The sequence below is a fragment of the Ambystoma mexicanum genome, chromosome 10 (genome assembly GCF_040938575.1).
Source record: "Ambystoma mexicanum isolate Mex_15411 chromosome 10, UKY_AmexF1_1, whole genome shotgun sequence".
Classification (NCBI taxonomy): domain Eukaryota; kingdom Metazoa; phylum Chordata; class Amphibia; order Caudata; family Ambystomatidae; genus Ambystoma; species Ambystoma mexicanum.
Genome location: NC_090932.1, coordinates 1313103204 through 1313127540, shown reverse-complemented (window position 1 = coordinate 1313127540; position 24337 = coordinate 1313103204). Strand labels below are relative to the sequence as shown.

Here is a 24337-nt window from a genome sequence, read left to right as displayed (position 1 = left end):
ATAGAAAGAACATTACGGTAAGTCATTTCTCCTTCAATGGATTGCCTTTCTCCCGCAGATTCCTCCTCCGATAGACTCCCAAAGCATTAAATGAGGGAGGCGGGCAGAAAGTTATACCAAGAGATTTAGCAGCATTGCCCTGCCAAAACGCGCATCAGCTGTACAAGCCATATCCAGACTACAGCGCTTAGCAAAGGTATGAAGGGATGACCATGTCGCAATGCAACTAATCTCCTGGACATGGACTCCCCTCTGCGATGCTGTTGATGCTGAGGGCCCTGATGCCTGCAGGTTATTTCTTCCCAGCGGACTGGTAGTATTCATCTATGCAGAAAATGATCCATCAGGATAAAGTCTGCTTGGTTTTGGGCAGGCCCCTTATGGGCCAAAGAGCTAGTCAGCTCTCCTGAAATCAGCTGTCCTCGCACCATAATAACTCAACGTCCTCTTCGGGTCTAGGCGATGTAACCGTTCCTCCTGTTTAGAAGGTTGTGGAGGAGGGAAGAAGACCGGAAGGTCGATGGATTGCGAAAGGTGAAATTCTGAGACAACCTTGGGGAGGAAGCCAGGCATTACCCTGAGTGAAACTTTGTCCCGGAAAAAACGCAGGAAGGGTGGCTTACAGCATAAGGCCTGCAGTTCATTGACCTGCCTAGCGGATATAATAGCCAACAAGAAGGATGTTTTCAAAGAGAGAGAAACTGTAAGGGACAAGAGAAACTTTAAGGGACAAGAGAGCATAGACTCAAAGGGAGCCGCCATCCGAAATGTCAGAACCAGATTAAGGCCCCAGTCCGAGACAACAAAGGGAGCTGGCAGAAACATATTTACAAGGCCTTTCAGGAATTGTGTGATTACCAGGATCATAAAAAATCTTTTAAACACAAACAAGGCCACCAAATCTTCCTTTGACTGTGGTGACCTGAAGGCCTGCTGAGGTCAGTGACAGAAGGAACTCCCATCAATGTAGTGGTGAGGCAAGAGATGGTCAATCCCGTGTTCCCAGCACCACACCTCAAATCTTCACCATCTGCATGCGTACAAAGATCTTGTAGATGGTCTGTCTGCAGCCAGCAATGCCTCATGTACTACTTCACAGAGGTCCCAGTCATCATATTTCATCCTCTCAAAAACGAATGCAGGTTGAGGGATTCCGGGGTCGGATGGAGTATCTGGTCTTCCGACTAGGCTAGGAGATCCAGACGCTGAGGCAGCCGGTGAGGTCAACAGATGGATTATATCCAAGAGGTCGGAGTAACACGTTCTCCTCGCCCAGCATGGGGCGGTCAAGATCATGGTCGCTTAAAATCTCTTCAACCTCCGTAGAACCCATGGAATGACGGGAATCGGAGGGAACGCATAAAGGAGAGTGAAGGTCCAATCCACCAAAAATGCATTCCCCCAGTGCACCGTTCACTGGGAATTCCCTTGGGCAAAAGTGTTCACATTTCCTGTTGGACACTGTTGCGAACAGATCCACTGGTAGGGTACCCCAGAGAGCAAAGACCTCCTCTAGGACTTCCTGTCAAACTTCCCACTCATGTGAGACCATGCTCTGCCTGCTCAGAGCATCAGCCAAGTTGTTCTCTGTGCCGGCCAGATGAACTGCTGAGACCAAGATCCTGTTCTCCAGCAACCAGAACTAATGCGTCATCAGTAATGCAGCCATGGGTGTCCATTTTATAAAAATGGCCATGGTCGTCTTTTTTCACCATTTCTTCCTTGTGAGGTCTTTCTTGGGTTTTACTCTGCGTGTCAAACCGGGTTTAACCCTTTTGTTAGTTTTGCCTTTGGCGGGTTTTCGTGCTGAAACCCGCCTCTGGCTCCATTGTGTCTGGCAGGGCAGGAAAAGAGGGAGGTGCCCGAAACTCCCTGTCCTTACTCGCCTTGGTTACCTGAATGCACCCAATGCTGATTGGTTGGCTTACTGTCCTTGCAGGACAGCCACCCTGCTGTGCGAGTGATAGCTAGGCTGTGCCTGAATGGGAGAAAGCTGCATAAAAAGGCGGGGTCTCTTGAACAGAAGGCAGAGTCGACTACTGGACGAAACATCCGACAAAGCAAACTGGTAGAGAAGCTTGCTGCACCCTCCTGGACCATTGATCTGCCCGGTGAAGCCCTGCTACAGTGCTGAAGCTCCAATTTCGTATCGACTAGAGAAGTCCGGAATGGAAGACTTCTTCCCTTGGGTTGGTGGGACCAACTAACCCCAAGATGAACTTTGCTGGAAAACCTCTCCCTGCTGGCTGTACTTCTTTGCTGCTGCTGGAACCGAGTGCCTGGGGTCAGGAAAACCAGAATCGAGCACATCTTCTTTTAGCCAGACATGAGCTCCAGGAAGATCACGAGGGCCCTCCTGAAGCAGGACCACCCAAGCCCGAGTCACCTCACCAGAATGCTGGACTCCAGAAGCAAGGGAGGCCCATCAAGTGTCCAAGAACCGCGGTGGTGCTATTGCCTGGTAGCTGAAACCGCAAAGTGCTGCTGAATTAGAAAGAGCCCGTAGCCGCAGATGACCTTCAAACTGCAGTGCAGGAGTCCTCCAGACGTCCTCCCTCTTGTCCCCACACAGGATCTGCAAGACTGCAACCAAAACAGAAGCCAGCTGGAACCTCTTCTTCCAACCCAAGGTACTGTCTTGACTAAGGGGTACCTCTTGTGTCTGTAGCTTGCTTGTTCTCACTGGAGACTTGCAGTAGCTGCTTTTTGCAGAGTTGATTTCAGCTTTGCCCTTCACAAGCCTTACAGCTTGTAGCCCAACAGTGATTATTTTACTACAGACTCTCTAAAAACATTTTGCAAGACTTTTTTGCTATCTGAAGAAGTGCCTCACTCCATAGACCTTGTTCAAATTTACTTTGGGTGTCCTGGCTCCCTGCAGACTTTTTGACCCATTGTATTTGGTTCCAACTGTCCCTCATAGGTGGTACATAAGTTTAATTTGTATTGCTGGGAAAGATCTAATCTAGACTTCATTGGAAGATTGAAAAGTATTCACATCCTCTGATAATCTGTTAACTTTTTCTTCCCTAACCTTTGCCTTTTCCACAGCCTCAGAATTGTATCCCAAAAGGTTATCTACTTGCTTATCTTAAATTTGAGGAAGTGTTATAAAGTGTATTTTTATTGTTGCATATTGCCCTTTTTAAAGAAGGCTTATTTAAAACTGACCGTTAAATAAATAATTATTTTACTAGATAACCTTGAGAGTGTTATTTGTACACTTGTAATTGTGAATCTCAGTGTTACCTCTCTACAGCTCACATTTACCCCTCTTGAGATACGTCTGGCTGCTCAGTCACTCTACCAACTTGTGTATGACAGACCTATACCAATCAGGGGGTTACCTATTACCAAAAGGACAAGGCTGGTGTAGTCTCCCACAGGGTTACTGCATCCAATCTTGCCTAACAGTCTTTCTTCAATTTACTTACCTTCTTGTTGAGGTTAAACTCTTTAAAATCTTTCATTGACGCCTCAAGGTCTTTGAGACTTTTTTTTATATTTTGCTGCCAAAGCTTCAGTCTGTAATGATTCTTGTTTTGTTTCGATTTCCTACAGTAATTGCTCTGAACATTCTTCGCCGTACTTATCGATGTAAGCCACTCTCATGTGCAATTGTTTGCAATATAGTTAGGGCAGACAACCATGTCCCCTGTCCCCTCACCCTAGATAAGTGGCGCATCACCGCAATCCAAGATTTAGCTACTCAAAGAGGGCCTAGAAAGAATGGTTGGAGGGAAAGATAGAGTGTATTCAATTACGTAACCAAAAAAACTATAACTAAATACTTAACCTGTCTCCACAGTGTGTGAACGTGAAAGGGGTTAGTTACAGGTTAGCTACCCAACCCCAGCCCCCGTATGTGTTTTCTGTCCTTCTTACAGCATAGGCTGTGGACTTACGCTGCAATCAGAGCAGCAACCAGTGAATTAGTGCAATATGAGACCTATTAGCTACTAAGTAGCAAGGGGTCAACATTACCAACAATTACCTATAGAAATGACTGAAACAACATACTTTGCGTATGCAGAAGAAACGATCCTCGCAATCCTTTCAATACTAGACACAGATATACCACAGATAGGTAGGACTATGATGGACAAATGGAATGAACATGAAGTTCTTAAGAAACAGCTAATTAGAAAATAAATCCATGGAGCGATGATGACCGAGTACCTGAGAGCACATACAGCACCAATGGGGCTCAGTCAGGATTGAACCACAGAGATTTCTAGACCAGCTCCAGTTCCGCAAGGACTGGAGCTGTATTGCAAACAAATGCACGAAAGACTGGCTTATACTGATAATAAGTACGGCGAAGACAGTCTCAGAGCGATTACTGAAGGATATTTAAACAAAACAAGAATCATTACAGATTGAAGCTTTGGTAGCAAAATATAAAAAAAAGTCTGGAAAACCTGGAGGCATCAATGAAAGACTTTAAAGAATCTAACCTCAACAAGGTGGTCATTAAATTGAAGAAAGACATAGCTGCCATCACACACGAGAAAGTAAATCCGTATACAACAAATATGTATTATGATGATCAGAACCCAACGGGGGGTACGAATAGTAGACCTAGTCAAAAGAAACAACTCAATAGACCCCCTCCAAGGACGAACAACTGGACTTTTTCGAGTGCAAGCTCGGACGACAGTGGACTGAGCACCTCTAGTACCATCAAGCCTGCCACTAATCAGACGAATAGAAATGCCCACTTTCAAGATATGAGCAGTGACAACGGCAACCAGGGGCCTTTTTTAATACCAGGACCAAGGAAGAGCGAAAGGCAAAAACAAAACGGCAAAATCTATGGCACAACCAATCACCCAAAGTAACCCGCAACAAAGGACAAGGGTGGAACCACCAGCAGCAGCAGTAGGGGAGTATACTGATCAATATGACATGACCCCCAACAACCACCGACAATAGACCCCTTTCCGCCACCTCTTTGGTTTTCAACCTGTCTGATTTGATTCTCAACAAGGACCAACTATCCCTTCTAAAAAAAAGGGATTGTCCTTTAAACCGACTGCCATACACAACCTTTTTCAGACAAGGATCGAAATAGCACAATTACGGCGCAACATCCATTTAAAACAATTTGAAATCAAAGTAGCAGCTCAGAGCTTCAGCGTTACTGACCTCAAGAACAAATCAACCTTTTATCAACCTCCTAATGGGATCAATACAGAATCGATTACTTTTGAGAGAGCACTTACCAAGAAAATTGAAACACTGGAGATGGAATATACAAAACTTTACAAAGGCTTTGCAAACTTCTTTAAATAATATAAAGCAGCACTCAAACATTGACTGATAATGCAAACATAATTATCAAACTGGCAGATAAGGGAGAAGACCCGGTCATAATGAACACGACTCAATACCGGAGCATGGTTATAGCCCAGCTGGATGACCACAGGAGTTAGAGAAAACTGGGGAGCAACCTAACGGATAATATTAGACAACTGACGGTACCAGTTGTAGATGAGGCAGTACTGGAAGGATATATCAGTAAAAAAGAACACACATTTCTCCTTTCAGCGTACTACAAGTGTCCTGCATTTTATGCATTACCCAAAATACATAAGGGTGTTAACCCACCAATATGGAGAAGCAATAGTGTCGAGCATTGGTTCCATTTTAGAACCCTTAACACAAATTGTAGATTTCATCCTTAAGCCCAAGGTGACTAAAGTGAAGTCCTATCTAAAGCACACCACGGCCGTGCTGTGCCTGACCAAGGACCTTCGTTTTAATCCCAGGCACCAAATCTTGATAATCATGGACATAGTGTCACTTTATACAAATATCCCCCAGGAAGACACACTAATGGTCATTGCGAGAAAGACCACCACCGGTGGAGACACTGGTTAAATTTATTATGCTACGGGCAGAATTAGCACTGACTAAAAACTACATCTTCGAAAAAGAATATTTCAAACAAATCTCAGGTACGACTTTCGCATCTAGTCTCACAAACCTCTATGTAGCAGACTTCGAGAAAGAAATCATCTACAATCCAACAAATTCATTCTCGGAGAAAATAAAACTGTGGGCAAGATATATCGATGACATACTGATGATATTAGAGGGCACGGATACAGACCTCAAAGAGTTCATGACCTGAATTAACTCAAGAAATAGGTTTCTGAGTTTTAGTGAAACACAGTCGCTACAAGGTTAACTTTCTGGATCTGATACTATGTACTGAAGATGGAAGAATAAAAAGCAAAGTCTTCCACAAACCCACAGATAGGAATTCTCTCCTCCCATTTCAGAGTTACCACCCGAGAAGTCTAAGAGAAAACCTACCATTTGGACAATTCCTGAGATATAAGAAGAACTGCACAACACTAAATGATTATGATCAGGAGTTTAACAATCTAGCGATGAAATTGAGGATACCCTAGACGTGCGGTGAAACACACAACAAAACTTGCCAGAAACATCTCTAGAGAGATGACCCTGGAAACACATGGGCCCAAACCAGATACTCCAAACACCATTACAGCAGACTTCAGTTTCTCTGCATTGGTGAACCAAATAAAAAAAATAAAAGGTCACCAGACTCTGACCGATACTTAATGTAGGCACGTCCAACATTAGAACCCCAGATTTGCGATCAAACGGAGAAGAAATCTCCAGGATTGTCTTGTTCAGACTTATAAAAAAAGGCCCTGTTCTCAAATGGCTATCCTCTTACCTCTCTTCCCGTTCCTTTGCTGTATCTTGGGGTGGCCGGACCTCTCCTTCCTTTCCTCTTGATTACGGTGTTCCCCAAGGCTCTGTACTTGGTCCTTTCCTCTTCTCTCTTTATCCCTCCCTCATTGCTCCCATTATCTCCTCGTTTGGCATCTCCCACCATTTCTATGCCGATGACACTCAACTCTTTCTCTCTTTCTCCTCCTTCTCAACTGACCTTCACCTAAAACTCTTCCTGCCTTACTGCCATTAAGAACTGGATGTCCTCCCGCTTTCTCTCTCTTAACACCGATAAAACCGAAGTCCTTTTCTTTCCCTCCAACTCTTCCCCTTCCCTCTCCTCCCCCTTTCATTCACTTTCCTCCCTCCAATCTCCCCATCTCTCCTCAAGCTCGTAATTTAGGCATTCTCTTTGACTCCTCTCTCTCCTTCTCCCAACACATTTCACTCACCTCTCGCACTTGCTGATACCACCTCTACAATATTCGCAAAATCCGTCCCTCCCTCACTTTCCACGCTACCAAACTCCTAATCTCCTCTCATCTGTTCCCGCTTCTTCTATTGCTCTTCTCTACTCTTTGGACTACCTGCATCTCATCTTGCCCCCCTTAAATCCATCTACCACTCTGCTGTTCGTACTCTTTGTCTCCTTACCTCCCGTGACTCCTTCTCTACTTTGCTCTCTTACCTTGGCTGGCTACCATTTCACTCACAGCTAACATTTTACTTTCTCTGCCTCGTCTTCAAATCCCTCCATGGTCTTGCTCCTCCTTATCTCTCCTCCCTTCTCTCTTTCTACTCACCCTCCCGTTCCCTTTGTTCCGCTGACCATTTCCTTCTCACTGTACCTCCAACCCCCTGTGCATCCTCCCGTTTCCGCTCATACCAACTCTTAGCACCTCTGCACTGGAACTCACTCCCTCCCTCCCTCTCACAATCCGCTCCACCACGACCTTCTCATTCCGCACTTACCTTAAATCCCTCCTCCTCCATTCTCCTCCTTGAAACCTCCCCCTCTGCCCTCTCTACTCCCCCCCCTCATTCTTCCCCTTAATTTTCTCCCTCCCCTCTCCTACCCCTGCTCTCTCTCCCTTCCATTTCCCTCTTCCAACTCTTCACAACCCCTCCCCCCTACCTAATCCCACTCCCCTATTCCCCCTCTCCCCTTCAGTTAATTACTGTTTTGTCAAATGATTCATGATGTAATTTTGCTTCCACTGTTATTTTGTTGCTGTTACGTATTATGTAGTTCCACTTTACAGCGCCTTGGTGTAAAGCGCTCTATAAATCAATAAATTAAATCAAATCAAATATAGAGAACCCACAGAACAAGCCAGTCATAGCCTTTGGGGCCAACCACACCCTGTAGGCCATGCACTGTGTAGGCAGTGCAGCACGTGTCCACTTACGCAAAGGAGTACATCAATGGATTTAAGCTGGCGGTGTCCCTGGAAACAAAAATCCTTTACGAACTGTAATAGCAGTAATGTATTCTACATCAGTACATGCCTGTGTAATCGAAGATACATTGGCATGACGGCACGTCCAGTGAAGATACGCCCGAGTTAACAACTGTCCTGCATTAGAAACAAATAAATGACTGCTCCACTTGTGGAGCATTTTGTGCTAAAGGGCCACAGCCCCTCGGATTTCACGTGAATCATCGTCGAAAAGATCATGATTCCACATAGAGGCGGGGACCAACATGCGGCCCTATTTAGAATGGAAAAGCTTTGGATTTTCCACCTAGGTACTGACCAGAAAGGCCTGAATGAAAACACCAATTGGCAAACTCTGGCGAGCCTAGGAGTACAACATCGAGACGGCCATATGGGATGCATCAAACTCTTGAACTCAGATCATGTGAACTGCACCGCCCGGGCATCCATTTCCTCTGGCAACGCCCTCCCTCTGCCCTTCGCCCCGGGCTTATATACCTGGGTGTTCTCTTGAGGAAAACGCACTAAGAGGTGCAGCAACTTAGTTGTGATACGACATCCTCCTAGCTAATAGTGCCTCACACAGCATTAAAACATAAATACAAATAATTAAACTATATTGCAGCAGTATCCTCCGTAAAAAACATTAAAATAATGAAGCACAATATGCAACAAAATAAAACAAAATCAAATGTACGTGACAAGTGTGTACAATGCAATACCTAGTTGATGCATAGTGGTTGCACACCATGATAGACCCATTAATCATAAAGCAGTAAGAATTCTTATCTTCTGGCGCGAACCTTAGACTCTGCAAGATGGAGGTCCGGGTCTGGGCAGTAATAAATCCTGGTTTCCGCGCATGCGTGATGAGCAAGGGTACCTTGCTGCATGCATGTGCGTTTGAATAGGAGGACTCAGTCAAACCATACATGCCTATGCAGCTGCAGCAGACTCCATAACACAACTGCCGGAGCGCGAACCAGATGACATTAGCGGTAAGAGACACAGTCACCTATTGAGATACCAGCATGCAATTAGAAGCACTATTTTCCTCTCCAGATAAAATGGGCACAGCGATTGTTGCAGTTAATCTGCAACTACGCATCCTTTTGCACTAAATAACAGAATTGTAAACAATGAACTATGTAGTACAAAAATGCCCTCTATAACATTTTACCTGAAGGTGCTATTACTATGCATTTAGGTAACCCGGACTAATAAACAGTCCGAATTTGAAGGGGCGAATATGACCTAAGTGAGTTGCGGCAAAGTGCCGCACAGCACACTAAGGGTAAGAATAACATTATAGCAGCCGATAGGCTACAGCATCAAACACCATTCCCTTGCAAGTAATACTATTAAGATACTGTTCTCTCTTCCACCCTCTCCCTGCACCGCTCGACCCCTCTGCAGGTGCAGGAGCCAATTGTGGCCTCAACCTGATTCCAGTGCCCAGTGGGTGACCGTGGCCCTGAACAAAGTGGTAGAAACTACACAAACACTGAAACCAGTCAGCCTAAGGAGAAGTGTTCCCGAATACTAAGAAGTCCACACCAGAGGAACCCCAGTGCACAGCACATGGTGCACACAGCTCCTTAACTATGGAGCCTTGTTTTTAGTTCTATTGTTTTTAACATTGTGGCAAGTCGCTAAATAGGGTTATTAAAAGCAGTTACTAAAACCTTGTATGACTTCCAACAGCCTTTAAGACTACCAGACCAGTGGCCCTGGGTGGAAACTATCCAACCAGGCATTACTGTCCCTTAGTTATAAGCTGGTGGTAGTTAACTAGACTGCACCATGGAACCCCCTTTTTCTCACTGAACAGGAGCATAATGTCTACCTGTTGTCTTAGGTCCTATATGTAGGTAACTTTGGTTGTTGCCCTGATAGTGAGAGTAAGAGCTCAAAGAATGGGAACTGGTTCTATATGGACAGAGGGTCTAGACAGGCTCCTCAAGCTACATCCCTGTGTGTGCTGGACTGATGTTTTTTGCGAAAACAGAAATCAGAGTGTGTGGGGGTCTGTGCGTACATGTCTCTGTAGACACCAAACCATTGGTCTAGTGTCTGAAACTGCTCCAGTGCATCTTGAATAAAGATTTAACCTAGCATTGTTACATGCACAACATTTGGTAGAGATTTCCCATAATATAATATAGGGACATTCCTTTATTATGTGTGTGTCAGCTGTACCTTACTGTCAAACCCTCTCCCGTCCCAACAATAAACCATTGCTTGCTTTGCTTACCTACTACCTGGAGATTCAAGGCTAACACAAGGGAAACCCTGCTTACCAGTGACATGACAGACTGTTCTTCTAAGTTCTCACAAGAGGACTCTTGGAAAATCCCCCAGACAGGGACATTACCCAGTTTGATGTTACTGTACCCTTCAATCACCCTGCTCTCCTCCTAAGAATGAAACATTGACTGCTTTGCCAAGTTTACCCCCGGTTGTATCTGGCATCTGAACGGAGTTCCTACATCTAGGTGTGGGTCGGTTATTCCTTAGTCTAAATACAAGGCGTAGGAAAATTCTCCTAACGCCGGGCAACAGAGGGCTAGGCCAGAAGGTGGAAAACATTATCCTGGGCAGTTGCGTCATTAAATTTCATTCTCTACAATTTAAGGCCACTCACCGGAGAGTTTGTACGAGTAGGTCCATTGGTGCATGTGCAGCGCTGGACTCTGTTGTGTCTGGTTCTATTCGTATATTTTCTGATGTAGAAGGTTCTGCTGTACAAACTGCATTTTTCGACATTGGTCTGCTTGGAGACAGGCGTTCTGGAGATGCCGGTCTCATCACCCTGACATCATCACTACCCTTTTCCACCCTAAAAAATAAAACAAACCATTTCTGTTTAAAAAAATCTTTCTTAGCAACTAGCTCTGTATTTTTAAATACGTTTTTTAAACTATATGTACAACAATGCAAAAAAAACATGAATGTAAATTGTTATACGGTTAATTTAGGATATTATCAATAAAACATTGCCACAGTTCTATAAACCCATCCATGGTAAGCACTAGTATCAAAAATCAAACTAAACTAACTTGCAGTACTTCTAAATAATAATTAGACCCTCACCTTCTAATAGTAAAGACAATTCTATAACTTCTATAACTTGAAACAGATAACACACACCTCCAACAGACAAACACAAATGGGACCATGCAACCAAAAACCCCATATCTTCGTTTGATCATGAAAAATCAACCAGCACCTTTTATGAAAAACAACCTATACATTTGCTAGGCTTGCAAGGGAGCTGTAGGAAAACATTGATTTATGGTTGTTTATCCATACTTCTTCCGACATAAGCATTGAAAATCTTTTAGAGGGTATATTTTTAATTTATGGCTGGTGTGAGACAGGCATGGTATCAAGAGATGACACAGACAACAGATCTCAAATTCAACAATAGAGTTTCTATTGATTATCAGGATGGTGTGATGCCTGACTTGCCCTATAACTATGGTGGGATTTCCCCTACCTAAGGAAACTAAGGAACATTAATTTACGATTCAAAAGTGCATTAGTTAATCAGATATCTTCCTTGTCACCTCTTATAATATCTTGATCAATTTCTACTTGGTCGGCTTTCAGCGACAGACGTTTTCCTTATTTATTCAGCTTTAGTTTGCCAGTTCGATATTTTGCTCACACTTCACTGCTCCCATCGGCAGCTCACTCACAGCTTTCCTAATCTCCTTTCTGTAACATAGGTAGCTCTTGCAGCTTTATAATTGTCCTTGATTGCTCAGACGTTTGAACATGTAATCCTTTCTCATACGTGACCACTCTGACACTTAATTTATAAACAATCCATTGTATTTCACTGCCCTTGTGGCAACAAGCAATGTTCTGCCAACACAAAGGGACCGGCACCCCACAGATCCGTTCTCCCGCTTCCGACTCCCTGGAGACACGGCTACCTCGCCACACATTTACACCCTGCATCACCTTGCAGTCTTTCAGCATTCCGTTCTCCCTTGGCGCATCGCGGGTTGGGCTGGCCTTCCTGCTGCTCTCCCCTCTTGCTAACTTGTACTCCACCTTTTATAACATGAACCTTATCAAGGGGTTTCAGGTATCACCCAATCGCCTGGTTTGCCTGACTCCACTTAGGACAATTACTGTGACATGCAGGACCTTCAGTCCTGTATTCTTCAGGATCCCTCTTCTTCGTCCCAGTACTACAGTGTTGTTTCCTATAGGAAATCTGCATTACTCATGAAGGCCTCTTCCTCCTCTCAGTACTTGGTGAAAATGCAATGGGAAATTTAGGATATGAACAGCAATATCCTACAAAGGCTGAGGGTGGCAGGAGGTACAGGGGGGCATAGGTTAGGTCAGTATCTGAAAAGGGGGGGATACCATGTCTCGTCTTCCGGCACGGTTAGAGAGAATGCTTTAAACATGTGCCAATTCCCTGCTACGACCCCCAGCACTTTTGCTGGACTTTAGGACTTATTTTTATTCTGGAGAGAGTGAGACCTTCCCCCCCCCCCACACTCATGTATTTTTCTTTATTTTGAACACTGTTTCTTTTGGTTTTGGAGTTTAACCAACTCCATAGGCATCATCTGTTTACATTGTGTCACACAGCACTTTTAGTACAGTGACACAGGGAAGTCTCTAAGATTTCCGAAAGGTTTAAATACCTTCTCTTGGTTAAACTACTGTTTCCAAGAGCAGTGAAGTGATATTGACTTTATTTACATTTGTAACTTTCTAGACCCAGTACACACTATCTTACAATAGGGTGATGAAGGGGTTACTTAGTATCCCCTATGTCTAGTTTCTCATGTAACCTTTGTGTTACCCTGTCTACAATTAATGGCTGGTGGCAGTGGTTTACTTTTTCCTACTATTGTCTGTTTCTACCGTGGGCGGTGTTCACAGCTGCAGTAAATCACCCATGGGTGCCCCTTTTGTCAGAATGGCCCAGGTCTTTTTTTCACCATTTCTTGTTGGAAAGGTCCTTCTTGAGATTTACTCTGCGCACCCAACCAGGTTTGGTCCCTTTGTTTGTATTGTCTTTGGCAGGTGTCACTGCTGAGGCACGTCTTTGGCTCCAGCGTGTCCGGCAGGGCAGGAAGCGAGGAAGGTTTCCGAAACTCCCTGTGCTTAACACCCTTGATTACAGGAATGCACCCAAAGGTGATTGGCCTTGGAGGATAACCACCCTGCTGTGACAGCGGCAGCTAGGCTGTGAATGAATGGCAGAAACCTGCATAAAGGGTGAGGTCTTTTGCTTGGAAGGCAGAGTCTACCACTGGACGAAGGAATCCGAAGAAAAACTTAGAATAGACGCCTGCTGCAACTCCTGGACCGTTGGTTTGCCTGGTAAAGCCCTGCTGCAGTGTTGAAGCTCTGAATTCGCCTATACTAGGGAAGCCCTGCAAAGGACGACTTCTTCCCTTGGGTTGGTGGGACCAATCGACCCCAAAGCAAACTTGTCTGGACATCCTCTCGGAGCTGGCTGCACTTCCATTGCTGCTGCAGGAACAGATTGCCAGGGAGAGGAACACCAGAATTGAGCGTCTCGTTTTTAAGTCAGACCCGAGCTCCAGGAAGATCCTCTGGACTCACATCAAGCAGAAATGACCAAACTTGAGCCACCTCAACAGAGTGCTGGACCCCAGATGTCCATAAGGTATCCGAGAACCGCAGTGGTGCTATTCGCGAGATGATGAAAATGCAAGGTGCCGCTGATCTGATGTTTGCCGTTGCTGCCGCTGACCTTCAAACCGTAGTGCAGAAGTCCCCAGGCGTCCTCCCTCTTGTTCCCACAACTGAGGCCAAGGAACAACAGGATCTGCCATACTACAACTGGCACAGAAGCCAGCTGGAACCAATTTCTTCAGACCTGAGGTGCTGTAAACCAAGGGATACTTACCTCTTGTTGTGTAGCCTTGCTAGCTCTCAGTTGAGACTTGTCTTGGTTGCTTTTGCATAGTTGCTTGCAGCTTTGCCCCTCACAAGCCTCTCAGCTTGTGGCCCTAAAGTGATTTCATTTTCTACAAAGACTTCTAAAACATTGTGAAAGACTTTATCTGCCTGCAAGTAGTCCTTAAACTCACCTAGACTTTTGACCTACTTACATTGGCTGTTCTGGCTCCCTGAAAGACTTTTCGGTATCCCTACAAAATATCCCCACCAAAAATATTGCTGTACATATGGCCGTTTGTCTCGCCATAGGCAATATTTTTTGGGGGGATAATTTGTGGGAGCAGGGGTTGCGGGGGGGGGGGGGGGGGGTATCCCCCGCAGGGTCCATGGGTCAATATCGCTGCAAAAATATGGTGATATTTTTGTACTGCGATATTTTTGAGGGATATTAACACATTGAACCGACTTTTCTTCCTTCTGACCTTGTGCTGTAACTATTCCTCAACAAAAGACACACATTAGATAACTTGTGTAGCTGGGAAAGGGTTAATTTACTTTGCATTGGAGGGTTGAAAAAGTACTTACCTGCTTAGGAATATTTGTTAACCATTGTTTTATTCCCTCATCTTTTCCTATTGACACTAACCTCAGTATTGCTCTAAATGTGCCAGTAATATATCAATGTCCACAGTGTCCTAGTTATTTAAGTCACCTCAGGGTGTAGGAATAGTATGTGTGTCATCCCAAATGGGCATCTACTGATTTAAAGAAACAGAGTGTGTATTTAAGTATATTTTTGCGTTACATATATTTGCTCCCTTCTATATATGTATATAGTGAAGGCTCAACAGACTTAAATAAATTAATAATTGTTTAAAACAAGAACCCTTGAGTGTAAGTGTTTATTTGGATAACTGTCACTGTGAAACTCTGTTACAACCCTACAGCTCACATTGACCCCTCTTGAGACAAGCCTGGCTGCTCAGTCTCTCTACTTGTGTAGTACATGCTTATACCAAAAGTTGGGTTAACTATTGCCAAGAGGACAAGGCTGGTGCAGTCTCCCATAAGGTACTGCATACAATCCTGCCTAACAGGCACCCTCTGCCCAGTCCCCAAGGACCCTCCACCCAGGTGATCCTCCCTCGCTTGTCCACCCCCCAGGGTCAGGATCCAAAAGAGATTGTCCTTCCCTGGCCACCTGAGAATAAGTACCCAGGGGAATAGTTGTGAGAGTGCCTTCAGGTTTCTCACATTGGGTATAAAGCTCATTAACATTGACTCATAGCTGAGGATTCCATATGTAAACCCTTTATAATGTGTGCATTAGAAAGACAGTGTTCCACCAATTTAAGCTTTTAATCAATGTCAATTAAGGGTGTTTTAATAACTTTAGATACCAGTAGTCCTACATTATTTTCAGCCGCCATTCCAAAAAGGACTCCTCAAAAACCAAAACACTTGAAAAACTCCCATATGGCATTTGGTTAAGAGGAAAAAAGGAAACCGCAAAATCTGCTTCTGCTGGGGACTTGAGGTTTCTTAAGTACTTCTATCACAAGAGCCCTCTTGAAGACTCGCCTGTGAAAATCCGTGTTCTGAAGACATTCCCTAAGAAGATGCAAAAGTTTAACTTAAGTTATGATTGTTGTAAATGGTATTATGGATAAAAGATTTTTTCACTTCAATTTTTTGATGAATAAGAATGTGGAGTGAATGTGTGTATTTTGACTGTGAATAAATGTCACACGGACACTGTTTCTACCCGCTTTTACAAATGACTGTCTTTAGCTATTGGAGCTTTTATTTTTATCATTGTGAAATATCAGACGGCTTTAATAATTTACAGAAGCTCTAAGAAACGTAAAGGATTTTATTCGAAAGATGGCACAAGGTACCTAGGCTTTTCTTCTAAGTAATGGTTCACTTGTTCAGGACACGGACAGGTAGGTCGTTTGATTGAAGGCATCAGGTGAATAAGGTTTTTGGGAAGTGGTGCTAGGCCCGGCCCTCTGTCGTTCTTTCATCTCCTGCAGATTTCCTCCCTAACCCAGGCTTCCATAACTCAGGTGAATGCTACCGAACGGTAACTCCTATCTAATAACTGGCATTGACTAATGTTTTTCCAAAATGCTGGCTATCTAACTTCCTCAGGAACTTCCATCATCCTCTACTCTCACCATATGTTCAATGTTCTAATGGGAAAGGTATGTATTAGTGCCTTACAGCTACTCTAAGATTCACCTTGTTTCACTCATGTCCACGGTTACCATTGCCCTTCTACTCTACCTACCTCCTCTTCTTGGCTCTTTGCTACCAGACTTCTCGGTTTCACTCCGCCGTCCTCTGGTGTTCATTCCTCTCCTCAACTCTATTACCATTCCTCCTCAACAAATTACTCCTACACTATTAGCATTTCTACACTACTACTTGTAAGATTTTCATAAATGTGATAAATCTTCCTGACCTGTGTCAAACCCAGAACTTTTTTGCTTGGATTTGATGATTATTTTCCCTTGTCCCCAGTTGTGTGGGAATCTTGTTCCCCCTCTAACCTAGTCTTTTACTCTTTTTATGGGTGACCTTTTTACGTCCCTCCATAGTGTGTTTATGGATTTATAGTTCCCTATAACTTTTGGGCTGAGGCTGAGTTGCCTTTGGGCTTCCCTTTTTAATTTCCCTTATTACATCTTGGGTGGTCTACTGTTCCCAAGAAGTAAAGTGGGATTCTCATCCCCTTTACATTTTATATAGTGAGCCAGTACACCCCACCTTACGTGGAGAGTTGGGGAGATGCACTGTATCCCCCTTTCTCACTTACCTGGTAACATTTTTGTTACAATAAGTTAAACTAGCAAGTGGCAGTGAAACTACGTTTATGACCGTTAGTCATTATTACTCGCATGCTGTCAAATCAGCCTTCGTAATGCACAGGAGGGTCACCATTCTGCTGGAATGGTGGCCTTCTTGTTTGCTCGTTAGGTCTTCTTCTGCCGTCCTAAGTTTGAAAGAGCTTGGTTGAAGTGTTGTCTTCAGCAGGAATCCTTTGTATTCCCTGCTGGGGCTGTAGTGTGTATGGGAAGGCAGGAAGTGTGGGACAAGTCCAAAAATCTGCAGCCCTTGTCTTCCCGGCAATGCCCATCATGCTACCAACCTGTGTAATACAGACTTATAACAAAGGTTGGGTTCCTATTGCCAGGAGGTCAGGGTTGTTGTAGTGCAACCAAATGGTACTGCATACAATATTGCCTAACACTGGTGGCAGGTGGTGAGGATCTATTGTAGAGTTGTAACACTAAGTATTTGCATTGCTTTTGTTCAACTAAAAACCTTCGCAAGGCGAAGCTCCACTAGAAAAGCAATTGTAACATGCCATATATGGATAATTTAAGTCAGAACCCCGATCATTTTAACAGTAGAGCAACTGAAATAAATGTGTAAAGTCAGGAATCTCCCTGTTAAAGGAACGAAAAATTAATTGATTGCAAGATTGTTGAATCATCAAAGTCTGGATAGTAGGCCTGTCACACCTGGTAACCCAGGAAATGTGGAAAGTGAGGATGATAACTCAGAGTCTTACTCGAAAGTCTTGAGAGGCAGAAGAGGAGTCCCAGGAAGGGAGCCCCTCTTTGCCTCAACAGGCCCTTTTGTCTCAACCTTTAGCCACTGGGACCCCACAGGGTCCAGAGTCCAGAATCTGCGTCTCTTGAGAAAATGAGACTTGAGTTGGAATTCAAAAGGTTACAAATCCAAGCTGAAACCAAACATCAGGATATGAAACTTGGGGAGTTAGATATGCAGCATGCTGTTGAAATGAAGAAATTGTCTCTTGAAAACATTTCCCTCAGAGAATCCTCTAGGTCTTTCAGTCCAAAGAGGCCTGGCATGCCCAAAGAAGCAGTGAGTATGTATGATGTGAAACTTGATATTTTGGATTGGTTGGGTGCTTTTGAATACAATTATGGGATTCAGGGTTGCACAGGGAATCAATTGATTCCTTGGCTTTTGTAAATTTTTATACAGTTTATTACAAACTCTTAAAAAGAAGAAGAGAAAAGAGCTAAGACAAGGATACAGAGCAACAATCAATTTCAATTGTTAGGATTCCAATTCACTAACAGAAAACCAGATTTCAGCTGCAAACTTTCAAGTTGTTTAAATTAGGTTTGGCTTTTGTCTAGGCTCCCCCAGGTTGCAACTGATGCTGTAATGGAGGTGGGGAACTTGAAAGATTTGAGTATGAAAATGGGAAGCTAGCTTTGATAAATAGATTTGGGAAACTCCTTCCCAGTAACTTAAGAGGCTTAGGACCCTCAAAAAGACTGATGGTACCCCTTGGGCTACCTGGGTCTGTGAATGTATGAAAAACGTAAATGGTTGGGTTACGGGTTACAGAGTGAATGTTACGCTCACCTGGCTCCAACAGGGGCGTCGATCCGAACTGGACAGCTGCGGTCTCCACCAATGTGACGTGTAGTGCCGAGATGACAGACTGGTCTGGCCCACCCAGCTTGGTTTGCTTGGCCCGTAGGAGTATTCTTCTGATGGCTTGGAAGGATGAGCTCTCCATCCTGCATCGAGCGCAGGGGCGCGTATATAACCAGTTGCTTCACTGGTTGAAGGAATTGATGCGTTTCAGAACATTGTAGTTCGTAAGAGTTCAAATGTGTGACTTTCACTCTTGTCCTATTCCTTGCTGTTTGCAGCTTGACCCCAGCGAAGAGTTCCTCGTGGTAGCTGACGAAGTTCAGGTAAGGATTTGTCTTATCCAACACAGTTCAATAAAATAAGGCCAGAATGTAACCTGTTGCTTTCTCCCTTATTCAGGTGCGGAGAGAAAATATGAAGTTCGGGGAATAATGCCTCCGGCGGTAAAATTAGGTAAGTCTATTGTGGTGAGAAGGATTCCCCTTGCTTGTCCCTTTTTCTCACCTTGTTGTCCTTTTGTTCCCCTTAGGGGCCGGGGTATGGCGAGGATGCTATGGAGAATGCGCCGACCCGTGAAGAGGAATACTACCCCCCGAGGTAAATCAGGTAAGTCTATGGGGGTAGTTTCTATTGACTCTGTTTATTCCCTTGGCTCACCTTTGCTGTTCTTGTGTTCCCCTTAGGTGCTGGAGTGCGGCAGGAACGTGCAGAAGGATGCGGTGGATCGTGAGAATGCTGCGAAGGCCGGTAAGTTCAGTGCGGTGCTGCAGCAGGCGAGGCGGCGCGCGTGAAATACTTTTTCTTCCAGCACAAAGGCGCGGTGGATTCGGAATTCAGGTAAGGATCGAAGGTATTGCTCTTGTTCTGACCTTTTCTCCTTCTGTTTTTCCCCTTTTTCTAGGAGCTGCAGACTCGAGGCGGGCGTGGCAGAAGACTGGATGCAGGCTTGCAGACACGGTGAGCGTTACACTGCTGGATGCAGAATAACGCGAAGCATGTGCTGCTCTTCGGGCGTGGTTTAAATAGTCATCCAAAGTAGTCCCAGGTAAGTATTTCTCCCCAGCCCCACCCGAGTAAAAAAATAGTCCCAAGGTAAAATAGTCCCTTCCAAGCCTAATTTGGCTTGGAGCTCTTGCAGCATGGTCTGAATCAGGTATTTTCTGCTCTATGATGCTGGCGCCTATTTCGCCAGGACTGACTCCATATGAGCCTGGTGCCATAGGCACCAGGACCGCACCCAAACAGCCCCTAGCAGGGGTTTATGGGCTTGCTCAAAATAACTTGATGCCTGCTTCCGGGGTTGCTGGACCTGGCCTGGGTCCCCGGGGGTAGGCATCATGACAGTGAACTACTTTGAAGCAATGCGAAATCTATTTTTGTTGCAGACTATTTTTGATGCCTGCTCCCCTGAGCCGAGACCGCACTTGGCTGACTCAAAAGAGATTGCTCCCAAGAAGCTAACAAAGGCTGCTGACTTGTGGGTTGCCAACAGGGCCACTCACAAGGATTTTGGGGCCACTGACAAAAAGGTTGAGGGGAAACAGCACAAGAAAGATGACAAAGAGAATTCTAAATCCCCCCATCCAAAAAGAGGGCCACAAACATAAGAAGGGTAAGCCATATGGGAAACCAGCTCAGTCTATTGAAAGCTATGGTGCCAAGCCAGAGGGCGGTCAGCAGAAGCCCACATTTGTCAAAACATTTGGTAAAGGTTATGCTTGTGGGTCAACTGGCCATGATCCCAGATGTAAGGGTAAACCTTTAGGGGTCCACGCTGCCTCCTTAGCCTTCATCCCTGAGGGAGACGTTCATATGGCAAGTGGAAACCCCATTTGAGTCTTAGCCAGTGTTTCTTTAGTGTCCCTCGGTCTGTGGGAAAAGCAGAATTTAGATGTGTATAACTATTCCGAATAACACCAAAGAATACTACAAGGACAGTGTACTTGTGAATGTTCAGGAAACCCCTCCCATTAGAGACACTGGGGCCAGCATTACAGTGGTGGATGAAACCTTTTTCAAACCGGAGGATGTTGCTAAGGCACCCAAAAGTCCCCCTACGCTTGCTGGAGGCCCTGTATAGATGGTTCCAATACTACTAGCTCTCATCCAGTGCAACAATATGAATGTAAGAATACCTGTCAGTGTACAAAATGAGGTGCCTGGGACAGTCCTGTTGGGGAATGACTTAAAAGCTCTAGGAGATATATCAAGCACCCCCAGGCCTCCCAGCAAAAGGAAGCAGGAGCCGACTAGGAAGGCCAGAGAGCTCACTTTAAAGGACTCTCAATGGGAAGTTACAGAAGTACATGTAACTCCCAGTCCACAGGAAGAACAACCTTCTGATTCCAGAAGGAAAGAGAAAAGGGGGAAACCCATGGTCTCAGGAAACAAGAAAAGTATCACTCCTGTAAAGTATCACTCCTGTGCACAAAAACAGGACATCCCCGAGAGGACAGTCCAAGGTCACACCTGTGACCCCTCCACCAGCTGAGGCTGAGTTGGAGAACTAACCAGAGGATGGTGAACAGCTACTGATGACAGAGCTGGAAGAAGACCTTCCCCCTGTTGGAGATCTGGATCCTAAAGACCATCCCGAGCTGCTGACTTTGCTTGCAAAAGGTGGCCCCTGTAGGGCGGACTTCAGCAGAGGTCAAAGAGAGTGTCCTACTCTTGAAGGACTTTAACAACAGGCAGCTTCCCAGCTGGATGGGCAAGAGCCAGGGAAGCACAGGCTGTACTAGGAGGATGGCCTCATCTGCAGTGAGTCTACTGAGTCTACCCCTGGGTACTACAGAAGACTTGTAGTACCTCAGGAGGTGAGACCCCAGTTTCTACAGTTAGCCCATGAGATTCCTTTAGCTGGTCGCTTAAGTTTTAAGAAGGAAAATAGAAAGGATTTCTCTTTATTTCAACTGGCCCAAGATGGAGTCTGATGTAGATCAATTCTGTAGAAGCTGTCACACTTGTCAGACTTCTGGCAAGACTGGAGCCAAGAACGTGGCACCTTTGGTGCCTCTCCCAGTGGTGCAAGTCCCTTTTGAGAGGGCAGGGATTGACGTTGTTGTTCCCTTAGACCCTCCCACATCTTCAGGCAACCGATTTATATTGATTGTGGTAGACCATGCTACCAGATATCCCGAGGCCATACCTATGAGGACTGTTACTGCTCAGGCAGTGGCTGAGGCCCTCCTTGGTATTTTTTACCAGGGTAGGTTGTCCTAAGGAGGTTTTCTCAGACAGGGGGACCAATTCTATGTCCCACTACATGGAGGCCAAGTGGAAAAACTGTGGAGTGACCAACAAGTTCTCAACAGCCTACCATCCCCAGACCAATGGGATGGTGGAGAGGTTTAATAGAACTATGAGGCTCATGATAGGTGCTTTAGAAGAACCCCTTAGAAGAAAGTGGGACCTTCTACTGCCATGCCTTCTCTTTGCTTATAGAGAAGTCCCTAAAGAGGGGGTTGGCTTCAGTCCCTTTGAGCTCCTCAATGGTCACCCGGTTAGCGGTCCATTGTACCTAATCAAGGAGGGGTTAGAGAGTGCTCCTTCCCCCAAGCCAGCGAGCGTCACCGACTATGTGTTAGGTCTCTGAAGGAGAATGACGCACATGATGACAGAAGCTTCCGATAACTTGAAAGCAGGTCAGGCTCTGGTTAAATATTGGCATGGCCAGGCGGCCAACATGGTTGAGTTTACTCAATACCAGCTAGTTCTAGTTATGGTACCTACAAGGCAGAAGGCCTTACAGGACAAATGGATTGGGCCCTTCAAGGTTGTGGGCAAACTTGGAGAGGTCAATTAATCAGTAGACTTAGGCAATCCTAAGGAGGCCCCCCAGGGTCTTTCACACCAACCGCCTAAAGGCCTATGTCTCTAGACCAGAACTAGGAGCTTTGCTCTTAGCCTCTGCTCAGGAGGAGGAGGAGGAGAAGGAGGAGGAGGAAGAGCCTCTACCTGACCTCAGGGGACAACCTTTAGATGGAAAGATAGGAGTTAATCTCACTTCTGATCTGACACTGGAACAACAGCAGTGCAAAATTCTGTTAAATCAGTTTGCCCCTCTGTTTTCACCATCACCGGACTTGACCCCTTGGGGCCAGCATGAGATTCTCACTGGTGACAGTCTCCCTGTCAAAAGCAGGTGTTACAGAATGTCAGACCATGTAAAAACCCACATAAAAGAAGATGCTTGATCTTGGGGTAATAGAGCCATCTACAACTCCATGGGCTAGTCCTGTTGTACTAGTGCCAAAGGTAGGATCCAAGGTGTTGAGATTCTGTGTTGCTTATAGAGCTCTTAATGCAGTCATCACGACTGATGCCCATCCTTTACCTATGACAGATGAGCTGGTGGACAAACTTGGTTCAACCAAGTACCTCAGTACATTTGACCTAACCTCAAGCTATTGGCAAATAGCTTTAACAGACCATGCCAAGGAGAAAACTGCATTTTCAACCCCAGGAGGCATCTACCAGTTTAAGGTAATGCTTTCTGGACTAAAGAATGCAACTGCTACATTCCAAAGGATGGTGAATCATGTTCTGAATGGGATGGAGGACGTGTGCTTGGCATACTTGGATGACATTGCATTCTTCAGCCCTACTTGGAAAGGGCATATTGACCACCTAGGATATGTATTGCAGGCTCTTGAGCAGGCCAATCTGACCATAATGGCAAGCAAATGTTAAATTGGTCAGAGTAAAGTGGTCTACCTTGGACATGAGGTAGGAGGAGGTGAAATAAGGCCATTGCCTAGCAAAGTACAAGCTGTACAAGACTGGGCCACCCCTACTACTCAAACCCAAGTGAAAGCCTATAGGAACTTCATTGAGAACTACGGGACCATAGCTTCTCCTTTGAATGTGATCTCCTCACCCAAATTCCCCAAGACGGTCCGGTGGAATAAGGAGTGCACTACTTAAGCAAGTCTTTTGTCAAGCTCCAGTCTTGAGAGCTCCAGACTACAAAAAATCCTTTATTGTGCAAAATGATGCTTCCAATACAGGGATAGTTGCAGTTGAGTCAGCTGGATGAGAAAGGCAGGGAACACCCAATCTGCTTTATCAGTAGGAAACCGAAGGACCCTGAAACAAGGTGGGCAACCATAGAAAGTGAATGTTTTGCCATTGTATGGTCTTTGAAGAAGTTTAAACCATACTTGTATGGGTCTTATTTTGTAATTCCAACAGACCACCAACCCTTGAGATGGTTAATGCAGATGAAGGGGGGGAATCCTAAATTGTTAAGATGGTCTATCAGCCTTCAGGGGTTTGATTTTACCATAGAAACAGGTCAGGGTGTAATCACCAAAATGCTGATGTCTCTCCAGAAAGTATGACCGACTGGAGCAAGGAGATTCATCCAGGGGTGGATTAAATCCTCCTGTCCCCTAGTCGGGGTGGGGGGGGGGGATGTTAGAGAAAATTCCCAGAAATGTGATAATTCCTCTCTACCTTAGAGACCCCCAGCACCATTGCTGCATTTTGAGGACTTACATTTTTTACATGGAGAGCGAGACCCTTTTTTCCCCACACTCATGTATTTTTGCTATGACTGGAGCACTGTGTTTTCTTTTGGTTGTGGAGTCTGAAAAACTCCATAGGCATCATGTTTTACAGTCTACCACACAGCACCTTCAGTGCAATGGCACAGGGAAGTCTTTCAGATTTCCCAAAAGGTTTGAATACCTTCTCTTGGATAAACTACCGTTTCCCAGAGCAGTGAAGTGAAATTGACTTTACTTACATTGTAACTTTCTAGACCCAGCACACACTATCTTATAATAGGGTGCTGGAGGGGTTACCTAGTATCCCCTTTCTCTAGCGTCTCAGGTGACATTTTTATGTTACCCTTT

General features: G+C 45.0%; 1 protein-coding gene across 2 annotated transcripts in view; it reads right to left on the bottom strand.

Annotated features, from left to right (window-relative positions):
• Positions 1 to 24337, bottom strand: part of MORC2 (MORC family CW-type zinc finger 2) — a 959542-nt gene that overhangs the window by 133784 nt on the left and 801421 nt on the right. For both annotated transcript variants that reach the window (XM_069619348.1, XM_069619349.1), the window contains exon 24: positions 10795 to 10989. In XM_069619348.1, the coding sequence (XP_069475449.1) occupies positions 10795 to 10989 (195 nt within the window). The remainder of the gene's footprint in view (positions 1 to 10794; positions 10990 to 24337) is intronic.